This window comes from Lithobates pipiens, unplaced genomic scaffold, assembly GCF_037356315.1.
Source record: "Lithobates pipiens isolate NorthernLeopardFrog02 unplaced genomic scaffold, aLitPip1_a1.2 Scaffold_24, whole genome shotgun sequence".
NCBI classification, from domain to species: Eukaryota; Metazoa; Chordata; class Amphibia; order Anura; family Ranidae; genus Lithobates; species Lithobates pipiens.
Window position 1 is genome coordinate 452,962 of NW_027507786.1, and position 17,177 is coordinate 470,138.

Below are 17,177 nucleotides of genomic sequence, written 5' to 3' on the forward strand. Positions count from 1 at the left end.
TGGTAAAATTTTCTGACAAAATGCTCCTATCGGACATACTCCGATCATGTGTAGCCTACTCCGATCGGACAAAGTGCCACGCATGCTCAGATCAAATTCCTAGACCAAAGCTATTGGCTACTAGCCTGAACATAGTCCTGTCGTAACGAAATAACGTCATCACGTTATGTACAATCGGATTTTCCGACAACTTAGACCGACCGTGTGTATGCAACATCACTTCCGGACCTCGTCCGGAATTAATCCGTCGGGATTAATCCGACGGATTTGGTTGACGGAATCTCCGACCATGTGTACAAGGGCTAACAGAAAAAACATTCAGCCAAAAGAACATTTGTGAGGTCAGGTACTGATGTTGGATGAGAAGACCAGGTTCACAACTGGTATTCTAATTCACCCCAAAAGGTGTTGAATTGGGTTGAGATTAGGGCTCTGTTCAAAACACTTGTGTTCCTCCAAACCATGACTTTATGAAACTGGCTTTGTGAACAGGGGCATAGCCAAAGAACATATATGAAGTCAGGTACTGATGTTAGATGAGAAGACCTGGCTCACAACTGGCATTCCAATACACCTCAAAGATGTCGAGTAAGGTTGAGCTCAGGGCTCTGTGTGGACACTTGAGTTCCTTATCGCCCCAACGCATCAAACCATGCCTTCATGGAACTGGCTTTGTGATTAGGGGCAGTCATGCTAGAACTTAAAACCACTCAGCCCAAAGAACATTTGTGAGGTCAGGTCAGATGTTGGAAGAAAAGATCTGGATCGCAATTGGCATTCCAATTCACCCCAAAGGTGTTCAAGAGGGTTGAGGTCAGAGCTCTGTGCAGGAAATTCAGGTTCAGGTTCAGGGTGAGAATTAGGTCAAGCAAATCCCCCAATTGAGAAGTTGTCCACTCCTAACCTGCCCTGAAGACACACTAGCAAAAGAACATCTCTCCAAAACGAGCAAAAAATCTTTACATATGTTTAAGGCTGCCCAGAGATTTTACAATTTTCTCTTCTTCAAGTATGGGTTGAAGGAAATAAAATGGTTTGCTCCCCCCCACATCAACCCAGTCAGTGTTAATTGGGAGTCCCTCGAGGTTTGATCACCACTGGTGGCTAAAACCACTGCCAGTGATCGCTTGGAAAAAAAAAAAAAAAAAAAAAACACCACAAACCAACAGGCTGGTTGTACTGATGTCGATCAATAGAGCAACGTCAGTACAACCAGCCTGCCCATAGATGAATCAAAATTCATCTGGTTCCTGCTGAACAAGCCAAATTTAAATACGTCTCCACTCTGTCCAAAGCTGGAAAAAAAAAAAAAATAAAAATAAAAAAAACCAACAACCTTTTGCTTAGAAGAGTTGCATTTTAACCCATCCAACCAGTTCCTGCATCAGATTAATAACAATTGTGTTATCTCTCCTCTCGAATTGCTGATAACAATGTCTTGGTAGTCTCCGGGCCCTGACCAGAACAGAGCAGTTGGGAGCAGCAGCTGCAAATCTCTACAGCTCAGCGACGGATCGCAGAATGAAAAACGGAAACGGCCGCTTTCCCTCGGGATGGATTCCAGGAGCACCTGTGTAATCAGACGCCATTCTGGGAAAGGGGCGGGGCACAGGTGAGCTTCTCGCAGGTAAACAAGAGAGGGCCGGGCCACCATAATACAAGGTCAACCGGGCAACCGACGAGAAGGGATTTGTAGGTGAAGCTTTAAAGGGGTCAGGAAGAGTTTAATCTCTAAAAATATAGAAGATACTTTGCAAATAATTCAATTTTAAAAGTTTTTTTTTTTTTCTTGGCTTTTTTGGAAAATTCGCCAGAAGACAAAAGATCACATGACACGATCACAAAATGTAGATTATAAAGTATGAGAGAGCAGATATTCTTCAGAAAAATGTAAGTAATATTACCCACATCAGTATAGAAATCGATATACCACGGTAAATGTTTATATTGTACACGCAGGTCAAAGTAACAGGTTCACCTAAATACAGACCCCTTCAACAGCAATCTGACCACCTCCCGTGCCATGCCCCGCTCTCCGACCACCTCCCGTGCCCCTCCTTTCGACCACCCCCCGTGCCCCTCTCTCCGACCACCTCCCGTGCCCCTCTCTCCGACCACCTCCCGTGCCCCTCTCTCCGACCACCTCCCGTGCCCCTCTCTCCGACCACCTCCCGTGCCCCTCTCTCCGACCACCTCCCGTGCCCCTCTCTCCGACCACCTCCCGTGCCCCTCTCTCCAACCACCTCCCGTGCTCCTCTCTCCGACCACCTCCCGTGCTCCTCTCTCCGACCACCTCTCGTGCCGTGCCCCTCTCTCCGACCACCTCCCGTGCCCCTCTCTCAGACCACCTCCCGTGCCCCTCTCTCAGACCACCTCCCGTGCCCCTCTCTCAGACCACCTCCCGTGCCCCTCTCTCAGACCACCTCCCGTGCCCCTCTCTCAGACCACCTCCCGTGCTCCTCTCTCAGACCACCTCCCGTGCTCCTCTCTCAGACCACCTCCCGTGCTCCTCTCTCAGACCACCTCCCGTGCTCCTCTCTCCGACCACCTCTCGTGCCGTGCCCCTCTCTCAGACCACCTCCCGTGCCCCTCTCTCAGACCACCTCCCGTGCCCCTCTCTCAGACCACCTCCCGTGCCCCTCTCTCAGACCACCTCCCGTGCCCCTCTCTCAGACCACCTCCCGTGCCCCTCTCTCAGACCACCTCCCGTGCCCCTCTCTCAGACCACCTCCCGTGCCGTGCCCCGCTCTCCGACCACCTCCCGTACCATGCCCCGCTCTCCGACCACCTCCCGTACCATGCCCCGCTCTCCGACCACCTCCCGCACTGTGCCTGCAGTCTGACAAAATTGTCTGTACCAATATATTTATGTAACATTAAAGCCCCATACACACTATCAGATTTTCTGCTGACTTTTGTCTTCAGATTTACCAAAACCACATAGTGGAAGGGCCTGCCCGATTGCATACAAATTGAAACTCCTAAGGTTTGACCTCATATTACATGGTTTTGGTAAATCTGAAGGAAAAAAAAAAGTCAGCAGAAAATCTGATAGTGTGTATGGGGCCTTAAAGTGGTTGTAAACCATTACAAACGGATAAGCCTAGATTAACGCTTACCTGTGGGTCCAAGAAATATCTCCTAACCCCTACACGGTTTAGGAGATATTTACTAAAAAACAGGCACCGCTGTCTACGGCGCATGCGCTGTAGACAGCGGCACGCAGGCGCACTATCGTCGTTAGCTGCATGCCGCTGCTAACGGCGATATGCCGTTAGTGGTGGCTCCCGTGCGCATACGCGGGAGTGACGCCATCGCTGCTGCGGCGATGCGAGTGGCCGGAGCAGCGATACCCAGAAGAAGATGGAGGCTCCGTGCTACAGGGGTGACATCGCTGGCTCCTGTGCCAGGTATATTGGGCTACTATGCACAGTAGCCCATTATGCTTTACATTTGCAGGGAGACAAAGAAGAAGTAAACCCATCAGGGTTTACTTCCACTTTAAGTGTGGACCCCGGGAGGAATTTAGGATCACCGCTGGTCCAAGCAAGAGGGTGGATCAAAAGAGGGGCAGAAATCACTCCAACCAAAAGAAAAATACGAAGATGATAAATGAAATTCCAGATTTGGGTGGAGTGACCATATAATCTCCGTACACATGGTGTATCCAGCATGGAATCCTGGAATGTGTCCACCTGCTATAATTACGTCTTCCATAACGCTGACTTATCACCCCAGAATCTCTCCGTTGTTATTAGGACAAACAAAAAGTATATGAAGACGAGGCGAAGTGCGTTTACCAAACCTGGAGGAGGATCCGGAGTCCACAGCCATCCCATAAAGAGAGAGGACTGGAATCTCCACTATGTGCTGTGGATGGCTCCCACCAGACCAACGGGGCCCCAAGCCAGGATGTACACGGAGCGTTCTTCCCATGTGTGACGGGGTCATGGCAGTCACATGTTCTACATACACCACCCATTCACACAGCCTTCAACCCTCCGAGTGTAATAAAATAATGGAATGTTCTGTATATAAAGCTCAGTATACAGAGTACAGTGCCTTGAAAAAGTATTCATACCCCTTGACATTTTTCCACATTTTGCCATGTTACTACCAAAAACATAAAATGTATTTTATGTAATAGACCAACACAAAGTGGCACATAATTGGGAAGTGGAAGGAAAATGATGGTTTTCATTTTTTTTTTTTTTTTTTTACAAATAAATATCTGAAAAGTGTGGTGTACATTTGTATTCAGCCCCCTTTTACTCCGATACCCCCAACTAAAATCTATTGGAACCAATTGCCTTCAGAAGTCACCTAATTAGTAAATAGAGTCCTCCTGTGTGTAATTTAATCTCAGTATAAATACAGCTGTTCTGTGAAGCCCTCAGAAATTTGTTAGAGAACCTTAATGAACAAACAGCATCATGAAGGCCAAGGAACACACCAGACAGGTCGGGGATAAGGTTGTGGAGAAGTATAAAGCAGAGTTAGGTTATAAAAAAATATCCCAAGCTTTGAACATCTCACGGAGCTCTGTACAATCCATCATCCGAAAATGGAAAGAGTATGGCACAACTGCAAACCTACCAAGACATGGCCGTCCACCTAAACTGACCAGCCGGGCAAGGAGAGCATTCATCAGAGAAGAGCCAAGAGGTCCATGGTAACTCTGGAGGAGCTGCAGAGATCCACAGCCCAGGGGGGAGAATCTGTCCACAGGACAACTATTAGTCGTCTCTCCACAAATCTGACCTTTATGGAAGAGTGACAAGAAGAAAGTCATTGGTGAAAGAAAGTCATAAGAAGTCCTGTTTGTGAGAAGCCATGTGGGGGACACAGCAAACACGTAGAAGAAGGTGCTCTGCTCAGATGAGACCAAAATGGAACTTTTTGGCCTGAAAGCAAAACGCTATGTGTGGCGGAAAACTAAAGCCCCATACACACGGTCGGACTTGTACAAACTTTTCCGTGGACTTTTGTACAAAGTGTGTTGTCCACAAGTTTGTATTGCATACACACGGTCAGACTTTTTGACAGCAAACACGAACGTGGTGACGTCACAACGTACTGACGCCGCTTCAAAAGAGGACGTTCAATGACTCCAGCGCCACCTTTGGTCAACTTCTGTATTGTAGTCTGATCGTTTGCAATGGTTCTGAGCATGCGTGTTTGTACCTTGTACAAAAGTCCGATGCTTTTGCATACACACGGTCGGACTTTGCTCCATCGGACTTCTGTTGTCAAAAAGTTTGTCCGTTCGCAGAGCCAACAAAAGTCCGATGAAAACAGAAAAAGTTTGTCCGATGGAGCGTACACACAGTCGGATGTTGCTCCAAAACAGCTAATTTGCATGTTTGTTGTCAAAAAGTCCGACCGTGTGTACGGGCCTTTACACTGCACATCACTCTGAACACACCATCCCCACTGTGAAACATGGTGGTGGGAGCATCATGTTGTGGGGATGCTTTTCTTCAGCAGGGACAGGTGAAGCTGGTCAGAGTTGATGGGAAGATGGATGGAGCCAAATACAGGACAATCTTAGAAGAAATATAGACAAATTGATTATTAATAATTCACACTTTACAGAGGTAAATGATGAAAACAATAATAATCCAAGCAGCGCTTCTATCAGTTCTGTGTCATCAACACAATAACTTTTTCTATATTAAGACATAACATGTGAATAACCAGAATAATTTGATCAGTAAGATTAATCGATCAGACTCAAATAATCAGTCCAACAATTCCAGTGCTCTGAATGCAACAGAAGATTTAAGGAAGTGAATAAGTCCAAAGCAAAGGGGGCCGCAGTGAGTGACTCCAGTGAGAAATGGTAGAAAAATAGGTGCACTTCACACTAATTCCTCCACACGGTGCTCCACACTCCCACAGGGGGTTAAACTCACCAGAAATTCCTCAAGAAAGAACCTTATCAGCACAACCACTTCAGATTATACGATCCCGTCTTCCAATAGTATAAAGACAGTGATTCTATGTGTTGGACGCCCAACACATAGAATCACTGTCTTTATACTATTGGACACTGGAGTCACTCACTGCGGCCCCCTTTGCTTTGGACTTATTCACTTCCTTAAATCTTCTGTTGCATTCAGAGCACTGGAATTGTTGGACTGATTATTTGAGTCTGATCGATTAATCTTACTGATCAAATTATTCTGGTTATTCACATGTTATGTCTTAATATAGAAAAAGTTATTGTGTTGATGACACAGAACTGATAGAAGCGCTGCTTGGATTATTATTGTTTTCATCATTTACCTCTGTAAAGTGTGAATTATTAATAATCAATTTGTCTATGTTTATGTATATTTTTTAAGTAGCTGCTGTCTCAGGTGTAAACCTGTCCATTTGTCTATTATTATTTTTTCCTTTTCTTTTTACATTGAGCTTTTAAACCATTTAGCGCCGAGGTGAGAGAAATAGTGGGAGCGCGCTTGTTTTTTAAAATTATTTTTTTCTCTCTTATTGTTTAAATCTTAGAAGAAAACTTGTTAGAGTCTGCAAAAGACTTGAGACCGGGGCGGAGGTTCACCTTCCAGCAGGACAACGACCCGAAACATCCAGCCAGAGCTACAATGAAATGGTTTAGATCAAAGCATATTCATGTGTTAGAATGGCCCAGTCACAGTCCAGACCTAAATCCCATTGTGAATCTGTGGCAAGACTTGAAAATTGTTGTTCACAGACGCTCTCCATCCAATCTGACAGATCTTGAGCTATTTTGCAAAGAAGAATGGGCAGAAATGTCCCTCTCTAGATGTGCAAAGCTGGTAGAGACATCCCCAAAAAGACTTGCAGCTGTAATTGCAGTGAAAGGAGGTTCTACAAAGTATTGACTCCAGGGGGCGCCATACAAATGTACCCCCCACACTTTTCATATACTTATTTGTAAAAAATATAAAACCATTTATCATTGTCCTTCCACTTTACAATTATGTGCCACTTTTGTGTTGGTCTCACATAAAATCCCAAAATACATTTACGTTTTTGGTTGTAACATGACAAAATGTGGGAAATTTCAAGGGGTGTGAATACTTTTTCACGGCACTGTATCTCTGTATACAGCGATGGGTGAAGATCTCTGTATATAGAGATCGGTATACAGCGATGGGTGAAGATCTCTGTATATAGAGATCGGTATACAGCGATGGGTGAAGATCTCTGTATATAGAGATCGGTATACAGCGATGGGTGAAGATCTCTGTATATAGAGATCGGTATACAGCGATGGGTGAAGATCTCTGTATATAGAGATCGGTATACAGCGATGGGTGAAGATCTCTGTATATAGAGATCGGTATACAGCGATGGGTGAAGATCTCTGTATATAGAGATCGGTATACAGCGATGGGTGAAGATCTCTGTATATAGAGATCGGTATACAGCGATGGGTGAAGATCTCTGTATATAGAGCTCGGTATACAGCGTTGGGTGAAGATCTCGGGATATAGAGATCGGTATACAGCGATGGGTGAAGATCTCGGGATATAGAGATCGGTATACAGCGTTGGGTGAAGATCTCGGGATATAGAGATCGGTATACAGCGTTGGGTGAAGATCTCGGGATATAGAGATCGGTATACAGCGTTGGGTGAAGATCTCTGTATATAGAGATCGGTATACAGCGTTGGGTGAAGATCTCGGGATATAGAGATCGGTATACGGCGATGGGTGAAGATCTCGGGATATAGAGATCGGTATACAGCGATGGGTGAAGATCTCTGTATATAGAGATCGGTATACGGCGATGGGTGAAGATCTCGGGATATAGAGATCGGTATACAGCGTTGGGTGAAGATCTCGGGATATAGAGATCGGTATACAGCGATGGGTGAAGATCTCGGGATATAGAGATCGGTATACAGCGTTGGGTGAAGATCTCGGGATATAGAGATCGGTATACAGCGTTGGGTGAAGATCTCGGGATATAGAGATCGGTATACGGCGATGGGTGAAGATCTCGGGATATAGAGATCGGTATACAGCGATGGGTGAAGATCTCTGTATATAGAGATCGGTATACGGCGATGGGTGAAGATCTCGGGATATAGAGATCGGTATACAGCGATGGGTGAAGATCTCTGTATATAGAGATCGGTATACGGCGATGGGTGAAGATCTCGGGATATAGAGATCGGTATACAGCGATGGGTGAAGATCTCGGGATATAGAGATCGGTATACGGCGATGGGTGAAGATCTCTGTATATAGAGATCAGTATACAGCGATGGGTGAAGATCTCTGTATATAGAGATCGGTATACAGCGTTGGGTGAAGATCTCTGTATATAGAGATCGGTATACAGCGATGGGTGAAGATCTCTGTATATAGAGATCGGTATACAGCGTTGGGTGAAGATCTCTGTATATAGAGATCAGTATACAGCGATGGGTGAAGATCTCTGTATATAGAGATCAGTATACAGCGATGGGTGAAGATCTCTGTATATAGAGATCGGTATACAGCGATGGGTGAAGATCTCTGTATATAGAGATCGGTATACGGCGATGGGTGAAGATCTCTGTATATAGAGATCAGTATACGGCGATGGGTGAAGATCTCTGTATATAGAGATCGGTATACAGCGTTGGGTGAAGATCTCTGTATATAGAGATCGGTATACAGCGTTGGGTGAAGATCTCTGTATATAGAGATCAGTATACAGCGTTGGGTGAAGATCTCGGGATATAGAGATCGGTATACAGCGATGGGTGAAGATCTCTGTATATAGAGATCGGTATACAGCGTTGGGTGAAGATCTCTGTATATAGAGATCAGTATACAGCGATGGGTGAAGATCTCTGTATATAGAGATCAGTATACAGCGATGGGTGAAGATCTCTGTATATAGAGATCGGTATACAGCGATGGGTGGAGATCTCTGTATATAGAGATCAGTATACACAGTACGGTGGAGTTCAGTTACATGACCACATAATACTCTGCACACTCTCTGATCACATATGATGTACACAGGCAGTGCGGTCACACGGTGTAGATGACACACAGCTCAGTCACATCACACTATTTATACTTATTATATACAATAATCACACTGTGTATACAGCCCCGGGATCACATCCCCATGTATTGTACATATAATATACACAGAATTGAATCTCATTATACACACCGTGTACAGTGTCACCCCGGGACGGAATCCTCATTTAGTGTACAGTCAGTGTGGCTCAGGATCCCCATGTAGTGTAAGGAGCACACAGAATATACTATATATAGTCAGTGTAGAGTGTGGCTCGGGATCCCCATGTAGTGTACAGTCAGTGTGGCTCAGGATCCCTATGTAGTGTAAGGAGCACACAGTATATACAGTCAGAGTGGCTCGGGATCCCCATGTAGTGTACAGTCAGTGTGGCTCAGGATCCCTATGTAGTGTAAGGAGCACACAGTATATACAGTCAGAGTGGCTCGGGATCCTCATGTAGCACAGTGTAGGGAGCACACATTATACTATATACAGTCAGAGTGGCTCAGGATCCCCATATAGTGTAAGAAGCACACAGTATGTACTATATACAGTCATTGTGAGTCGGGATCCCCATGTAGTGTACAGTCAGTGTGGCTCAGGATCCCCATGTAGTGTAAGGAGCACACAGAATATACTATATATAGTCAGTGTAGAGTGTGGCTCGGGATCCCCATGTAGTGTACAGTCAGTGTGGCTCAGGATCCCTATGTAGTGTAAGGAGCACACAGTATATACTATATATAGTCAGTGTAGAGTGTGGCTCGGGATCCCCATGTAGTGTACAGTCAGTGTGGCTCAGGATCCCTATGTAGTGTAAGGAGCACACAGTATATACAGTCAGAGTGGCTCGGGATCCTCATGTAGCACAGTGTAGGGAGCACACATTATACTATATACAGTCAGAGTGGCTCGGGATCCCCATATAGTGTAAGAAGCACACAGTATGTACTATATACAGTCATTGTGAGTCGGGATCCCCATGTAGTGTACAGTCAGTGTGGCTCAGGATCCCTATGTAGTGTAGGGAGCACACAGTATATACAGTCAGAGTGGCTCGGGATCCCCATATAGTGTAAGAAGCACACAGTATAGCCTATATACAGTCATTGTGGCTCGGGATCCCCATGGAGCACACAGTATAGTAGTGTAGACGTGTCTCTGATCCCCGGATACACACAATGTATATACAATGTATCATAGCAGGAAGTTCCGTTCTCTCCTCCCCTATGGGGGGTGATCGGGGTCCCCGGAGGAAGAAGTTACCTGAGTGTAGCGGTGATGTGTGCCCGAATCGGATCGATGTGTCCCCGGATCGGATCGATGTGTCCCCGGATCGGATCGATGTGTCGGAGCTCCGCTCGGTTGGAGGACAGAAGACGATCTGAGAGCCAAACTTCCCGACTCACCTCCGACAAAGAGCCGAGCCGGGGGCGCCCTCTACTGACACCATGTGGCCGTGTCTTAGAATGACATGCTACTCTCACTCATTTATATAGTGAATGTTATACTATATTATATCATACTATATAATGCTACCCTACTATATTAATTTTAGGGCTGTTACTGATTAAAAATTTCCTGTTCGATTCATCGATTTTTTTTCTAATTTGGATTAATTATCAAAGAAATTAACGATTAATCGAACAATTAATAGTTAATTTCCGCAGCCCTAATTAATTTACATTATGCTACAATATAATAAACTATACTATATAATCTTACATTATATTATACTATATTACATTATAATTTACCAAACTATATTATATTATGCTATACTATATTATACTTTATCATATTACACTATGCTGTACTACATAATAGTACATTTTATTTTATTAAATTGTATTTCAATATATTATACTCTACAATATTATGTTACTTTATATTATACTATATTATATTACATTTTTGTATATTATACTATATTAGATCCAGTCTAAATTGGCCCTAGTATATGTATGAATGTGAGTTAGGGACCTAGATTGTAAGCTCCTTGAGGGCAGGGACTGATGTGAATGTACAATGTATATGTAAAGCGCTGCGTAAATTGCGGCACTATATAAGTACCTGAAATAAATAAAAAAAAAAAAAATATTACAATATAATTTACTAAAAGTTATTGGGGGGTCATTTACGAAAGGCAAATACCCTTTGCACTGCAAGTGTACTTGGAAGTGCAGTCGCTGTAAATAGTAGATAGAGTAGATCTGAAATGAGGGGAAGCTCTGCTGATTTTATCATCCAATCATGTGCAAGCTAAAATGCTGTTTTTTCATTTCATTGCATGTCCCCCTCCAATCTACAGTGACTTTACTTCCAAGTGGATTTTCCTTTAGTAAATAACCCCCATTATACTATACTATAGTATACTATATTATATTATGCTTTATTATATTACACCATATTAATAGGAGCAGGTGGTATATATGTTTAGCATATTATATTTCACTTATACCCATAAACATGTTATTTTTCCTTGTAGTAAAGAGGGCAGGGCTGGAAGGGAGCATGTGTCTTTTAGACACACGTCCCCTTCTATGACACTGCAGTGAGAGGCGTGCCTCCACCCTTTTTTTTTGGACAGCTTGGACCAATGGTGCTTTACCATTGGTCCAAGGCTCCAAGCTGTCCATTGAGCTCAGTGCCTCTGACAAGAAGTGAAAGGGAATGTGAGCTCATCCTCTCAGTCTGCTACAAACAGAGTGTGCCAGCTTGTATTTAAACAGAGCCCCGTATCTCCTGAACCATAGGACCTAGGAGCCCCAAATTGACCAGTGGTGGGGTAGGACTTCACCTGTGACCCAAGGTCATCAAGCGATGACCCTCGAAGCTTGATTCTTTTTTTATTTTATGTTCATGGCTCTGCCTCACCTGCCTCCCCTGACTGCATGTCCCTGGATTGTGAGCTCCTTGGTGACAGAGACTGATGTGAATGTAGAATATACATGTATAGTAGGGTTGCCACCTTTTCTTCAAATCAAACCCGAACACTTTAGCGGCGCACAGCAATTTTTTTAATAGTATAAACGATACATATATTTTGCTATTGAATCATAATCATATGACGTTAATAACAAGAGTCCCCCTTTACATCAGGGTCCACAGAGTTCCCCTTTACATTTGAACTTGCAGAGTTCCCTTTCACTGTAAGGGGGTTACTGCAGACTCTGATGTAAGGGAGAACTCTGGGGCCTCTAACATCAGGGATGCTCTGGGAACCCTGATTTATGGGGGAACACTGAGAACTCTGATGTACGGAGAGGACTTTGATGTAGGGGAACACTGTGGCCTCTGGTGTAAAGGGGAACTCTGATGTAAGGGGTGCTCTGAGAACTCTGATTTACCTTAGTGTACTCACTTAGAGGCAGGAGGCAGAAGGAGGGAGACTTCAGTTACAGACATGGATGGATGGTGAGCTCACTCACCCCTTGGCAGTCAGCTCTTCTCATCCAGATGTATTTGAGGCTGCTGGACTTTCCGGCCCCAACTTTCTTTTTCTGAGGCACAGCGCCAGGGATTGGAGTGTGGGCAGACACAGAGGGGTGGGGGTGGGGGGAAGAGGTGCAAATCTAGCCCTCTCTCCCCTCCCTTCTGTGTGTGTGTTTGGGGGGGGGGGGGGGGGGGGTGGTTAGGGCTGGCTCTGGGCATAGTGAAAATGTGTAACAGACACTCTCAGCTTAGACAACTGCAGCCAGCAACCCTGCTGGGAGGCCATAGTCCAGTCTAAATAATGTGTCCGGCTGTCTGAAACCCGGACACATGATTCCAAACCCGAACTGTCCAGGTGAATCCTGGACAGGTGGCAACCCTAATGTATAGCGCTGCATAAATTGATGGCACTATATAAGTAACTGTAACAAATAAATAAATTTGGCATGGTGTCATTAATCGTAAATGACATTCGATCTGCATCTCTAGATGATGAGATTGATGTTGGATTTACACCATTGGACACTGTTTATTTTTTATTTTTTTTATACTGAGCGTATGGGCCCCTTTATCTTAAGAGGCGTTTTCAGATTCTGATAAGCCCTCTGCCTGCAGACCCCCCACATCCATTAGGCCACAGTTGTGGGGAAGAGGTGCTTTGGCACCTTGTATAGATTTTTTAAATTAAATGCCCACGCCATTTTTTGTTTCTTTTCTTAGGTCCCCTAACAAATCCCCAAAATATACTTTTTTTTAGCCACTAGATGGAGCTGATGATCATAGGAATTCATTATTTACAGAAGATATGGCCAAAATTCATCCAAGAAATGTTTTATAACCACTTGCCGACCAGACACAGTACATACACTGCGCCTGTGGGGGATGACACATGCAGGAAAAATCACGTACATGTATGTGTAATTTTGCCTGCTCCGGTTTAGCGTGCAGCGGATACCGATAGTCGGGGGGCCCGGTAATCAGAGTACAATGTCAACCACGCTGTTATCAATTTATTAATTCATAACAGCTGTTTCCTGTGCTGTGATTGGCCCACAGCTATCACAAGGTACCTGGGCCAATCCCAGCACCCTGTATGCTTTTACATGTGATTAGCAGTAGCCAATCACAGATCACTAGTAATCACAGCCATCATGACCACACCTCCCAACTTTTTGAGATGGGAATGAAGGACACCTATCAGCAAATGTATGTAGGTATAGGACACACCTCTTGCCACACCCCCTTAAAGGCGAATTGTATAAAAAAACAAGATTGCTTTTTTTATCACTACTATTCCTTTATATTGGCTTTTGGAATTTACAAAATGCTGCAATTTAGAAATCAGATGAAAGGTTTAGCACTGGGAAACACCTTTTGATAGATAAAAAAAGTGCATTTTATATACAACTATATAGATCAAAATGAGGGACAAATGAGGAGGAATGAGGGACAGAGGGACATTGCTCCAAATCAGGGACAGTTGGGAGCTATGGTCATGCCCCATTTTTTTAACAAACTGTCACCAGTCAGTGTCCCTGTTCAGTCATTTGATGACGCTGTACTGCACTGGAGGCAGTATGTACAAAAAAAAAAAAAACGGGGCAAAAAAGAAAAAGCCCACCATGCCTCTTGTTAAATGCCTCAGACTCAGTGGCGGAATGACCATTCGGGCCCCCGGGCACTGCCTGAGGGCCCCATACCACTAAGGGGCCCCATCAGGGTTGCCAGCCTCAATAAAACCAGGGACAGTATGTAAAAATCTGTGCTTTTTTAAAAATCCCAAGATTATCGCTGCCCCTCCTCTCAAGTACCTTTTCAGTGTGTGTATGAGTATTCTGTGTGTGTATATTGTGTGTGTATATTGTGCGTCTGTGTGTATATACTGTATATGTGTGTGTGTATACTGTGTGGTCCCATAATCTATTGCCTGGGGCCCCCCATAATCTCTTTTTGCCCAGGGGCACCATAATCTTCTCTTATTGCGCGGGGGCCCCATAATCTCCTATTGCCCGGGGGCCCCATAAGTTGTCAGTCCGCCCCTGCTCAGACTGTCTACTTTCCATTTGTGGGGTATTTGTACTGTCCTGACATTTTAGGGCCCTTAAATGAGACAGGCCATAAGTACATCAGGATTGATTGATTTTAAAATATATACCCAATAGTTTGTAGATGCTATAACATTCACACAAACCAATAAACCACTTGTCTACCGGGCACTTTCACCCCTTTCTGCCCAGGCCAATTTTCAGCGCTGTTGCACTTTGAATGACAATTGCGCCGTCATGCAACACATTTTTATAATTTTTTCATAAAAATAGAGTTTTGTTTTGGTAGTATTTAATCGCTGCTGGGGTTTTTTATTTTTTGCAAAAAAAACAAACAAACAATTTTTTTGGAAAAAAACTGAAACCTTTTCATAGCTAGGAAGCGGTTCCTGAGACCTGTTTCCCAATTGGCCGAAAAGGAGGAGCTACGCTGGCTGCTGGGAGGGAGGGGGAGGAGACACAAGGAGAGGAGACACACGGGAATCTAGCCGGCCCCCGTCCATCGCCCAGAGGCAGGGCCGGACTTACCATTGGGCTTGACTGGGCTCAAGCCCATGTGCCCCACCCAATAGGGGGCCCCGCGGAGATACATAGCCGAGTGTACTCGGCTCGGCTCGGCTCACAGTCACGCACAGTCCCGCCCTATGATGGACATAACACAGGAACTGGGCGCGACTGTGAGCCGAGCCAAGTACAATCGGCTACTCTCGGCTCCACTCGGGACTGCGAGAGGACCTGAGAGCCGCCGAGATACAGGACTCCTCGGCTGGGCCATTTTTAAACTTGCAATGACTGCAGTGACAAGGCTGCAAATGAAAAGGCTACAAATGACAAGGCTACAAATGACACTGACAAGGCTGCAGCTGGACACTGATAAGGCTGCATTGATGGGCATTTACATGTAAGCCCTTGTACACATGATCGGAGATTCCGATGGAATGTGTCCGATCGGAGAGTTTTGTCGGATATTCCGACTGTGTGTGGTCTCCATCGGACTGTTTCCGTCGGAATATCCGACGGACCAAGTTTTCCAACTTGTTGGTAAAATTTTCCGACAATATGCTCCGATCGGACATACTCCGATCATGTGTAGAGAATTCCGATCGGACAAAGTGCCACGCATGCTCAGATCAAATTCCTACATCAAAGCTATTGGCTACTAGCCTGAACGTAGTCCCGTCGTAACTAAATAACGTCATCACGTTCTGAACGATCGGACATTCCGACAACTTCGTCCGACCGTGTGTATGCAACAGTTTCGGACAAAATCTGTTGGACAAAACCTTTTTTCTGATTTTTGGTTCCATAGCCTTTAATGGATACAAAAATATGTATTGAAAAAAAACAAAATGCACCTGTGATATGCAAACTGCATAGGTGTGAATCAGGCCTTACCCATCACAAGATATCAGTTGTGGTTTGTTTTTGTCAAAACAGAAGAAAAGGCACCAAATTAACCCAAAACTTGTCTGTTTCCAGATCTGTCTGGTTTCTTTATATTATCGGATCTGTGGCTTGCAGATATATCCTGTTTTTTTTGGGTCATCGCTCACCCGATCGAGACATGATGACAATATCAGCAAGTCCGAACCAACAAAAGCAAAGCACACATACCTAAGAGCGGCTTATCGATGACATCATTGTGGCCACTCCATGAAGACATCATCCTATCACCTGCAAACTTTCGGGGTAGTGATATCTGCCTGTATGTATGTGGAAGATGGTATATAACACCCTGCTTCAATCTGTCGTTTTTGGGGGTCACTGGTCTATCACCCCAGTTATAATACTTTTTTTAAATTGCGTTTGTCACTCTTTGTGTATCGCTGCTGAACCGCTCAGCAGCCACAATGCTGCACAGTGGAAATGCACTATACTATGCTTTCTATATGTGCAAGTATTTTATACGTGTATTACACCACTATATACTGCACACCAAATAGTACACCTATACCAGTCCTTAAAAGGACCTTTGTGGACCTAATAGTAGCTACCTAGTAGCTAGTGATTTGCAGACTGTCCCTGCTCAGAACACCAAACTGTCCCTCAGTCCCTACACTGATAAAAGACAGCTGTAGAATCGGGCAGCAATCAGCAGCACAGCAGTCAGCAGTGCACCATAATATACTTAGCATAGTTGAAAGAAAGTATATTATACGTGTACAACCCTATATACTGTACACCTATACCAGTCCTTAAAAGGACCTTTGTGGACCTAATAGTAATAGCTAGTGATTAAACTGACTGTCCCTGCTCCACACAGCGTCCTGTCCCTACACTGACAAAAGACTTCTGCAGAATCGGTCAGCAGTGCACTCACTCAGCAATCAGCAGCACAGCAATCAGCAGCAGTGCACCAGGACCCTATACTGTACACCTATACCAGTCCTTAAAAGGACCTTTGTGGACCTAATAGTAATAGCTAGTGATTAAACTGACTGTCCCTGCTCCACACAGCGTCCTGTCCCTACACTGACAAAAGACTTCTGCAGAATCGGTCAGCAGTGCACTCACTCAGCAATCAGCAGCACAGCAATCAGCAGCAGTGCACCAGGACCCTATACTGTACACCTATACCAGTCCTTAAAAGGACCTTTGTGGACCTAATAGTAATAGCTAGTGATTAAACTGACTGTCCCTGCTCCACACAGCGTCCTGTCCCTACACTGACAAAAGACTTCTGC

At 44.7% G+C, this 17,177-nt stretch overlaps 1 protein-coding gene across 3 annotated transcripts in view; it reads right to left on the reverse strand.

Annotated features, from left to right (window-relative positions):
* CD82 (CD82 molecule) overlaps positions 1-10,442 on the reverse strand; it is a 120,656-nt gene extending 110,214 nt beyond the window's left edge. The window contains exon 1 of one of the 3 annotated variants that reach the window (XM_077453475.1): positions 10,280-10,442. Coding sequence is in view for 2 of the 3 variants with exons in the window: in XM_077453473.1 (XP_077309599.1) it covers positions 3,801-3,982 (182 nt within the window). In the remaining variant the exon portion in view is untranslated. Of the gene's footprint in view, positions 1-3,800; positions 3,998-10,279 lie in introns of those variants that run through there. The other 2 variants (XM_077453473.1, XM_077453474.1) reach the window with 2 other exon arrangements.
* Between the last annotated feature and the right edge of the window lie 6,735 nt (positions 10,443-17,177).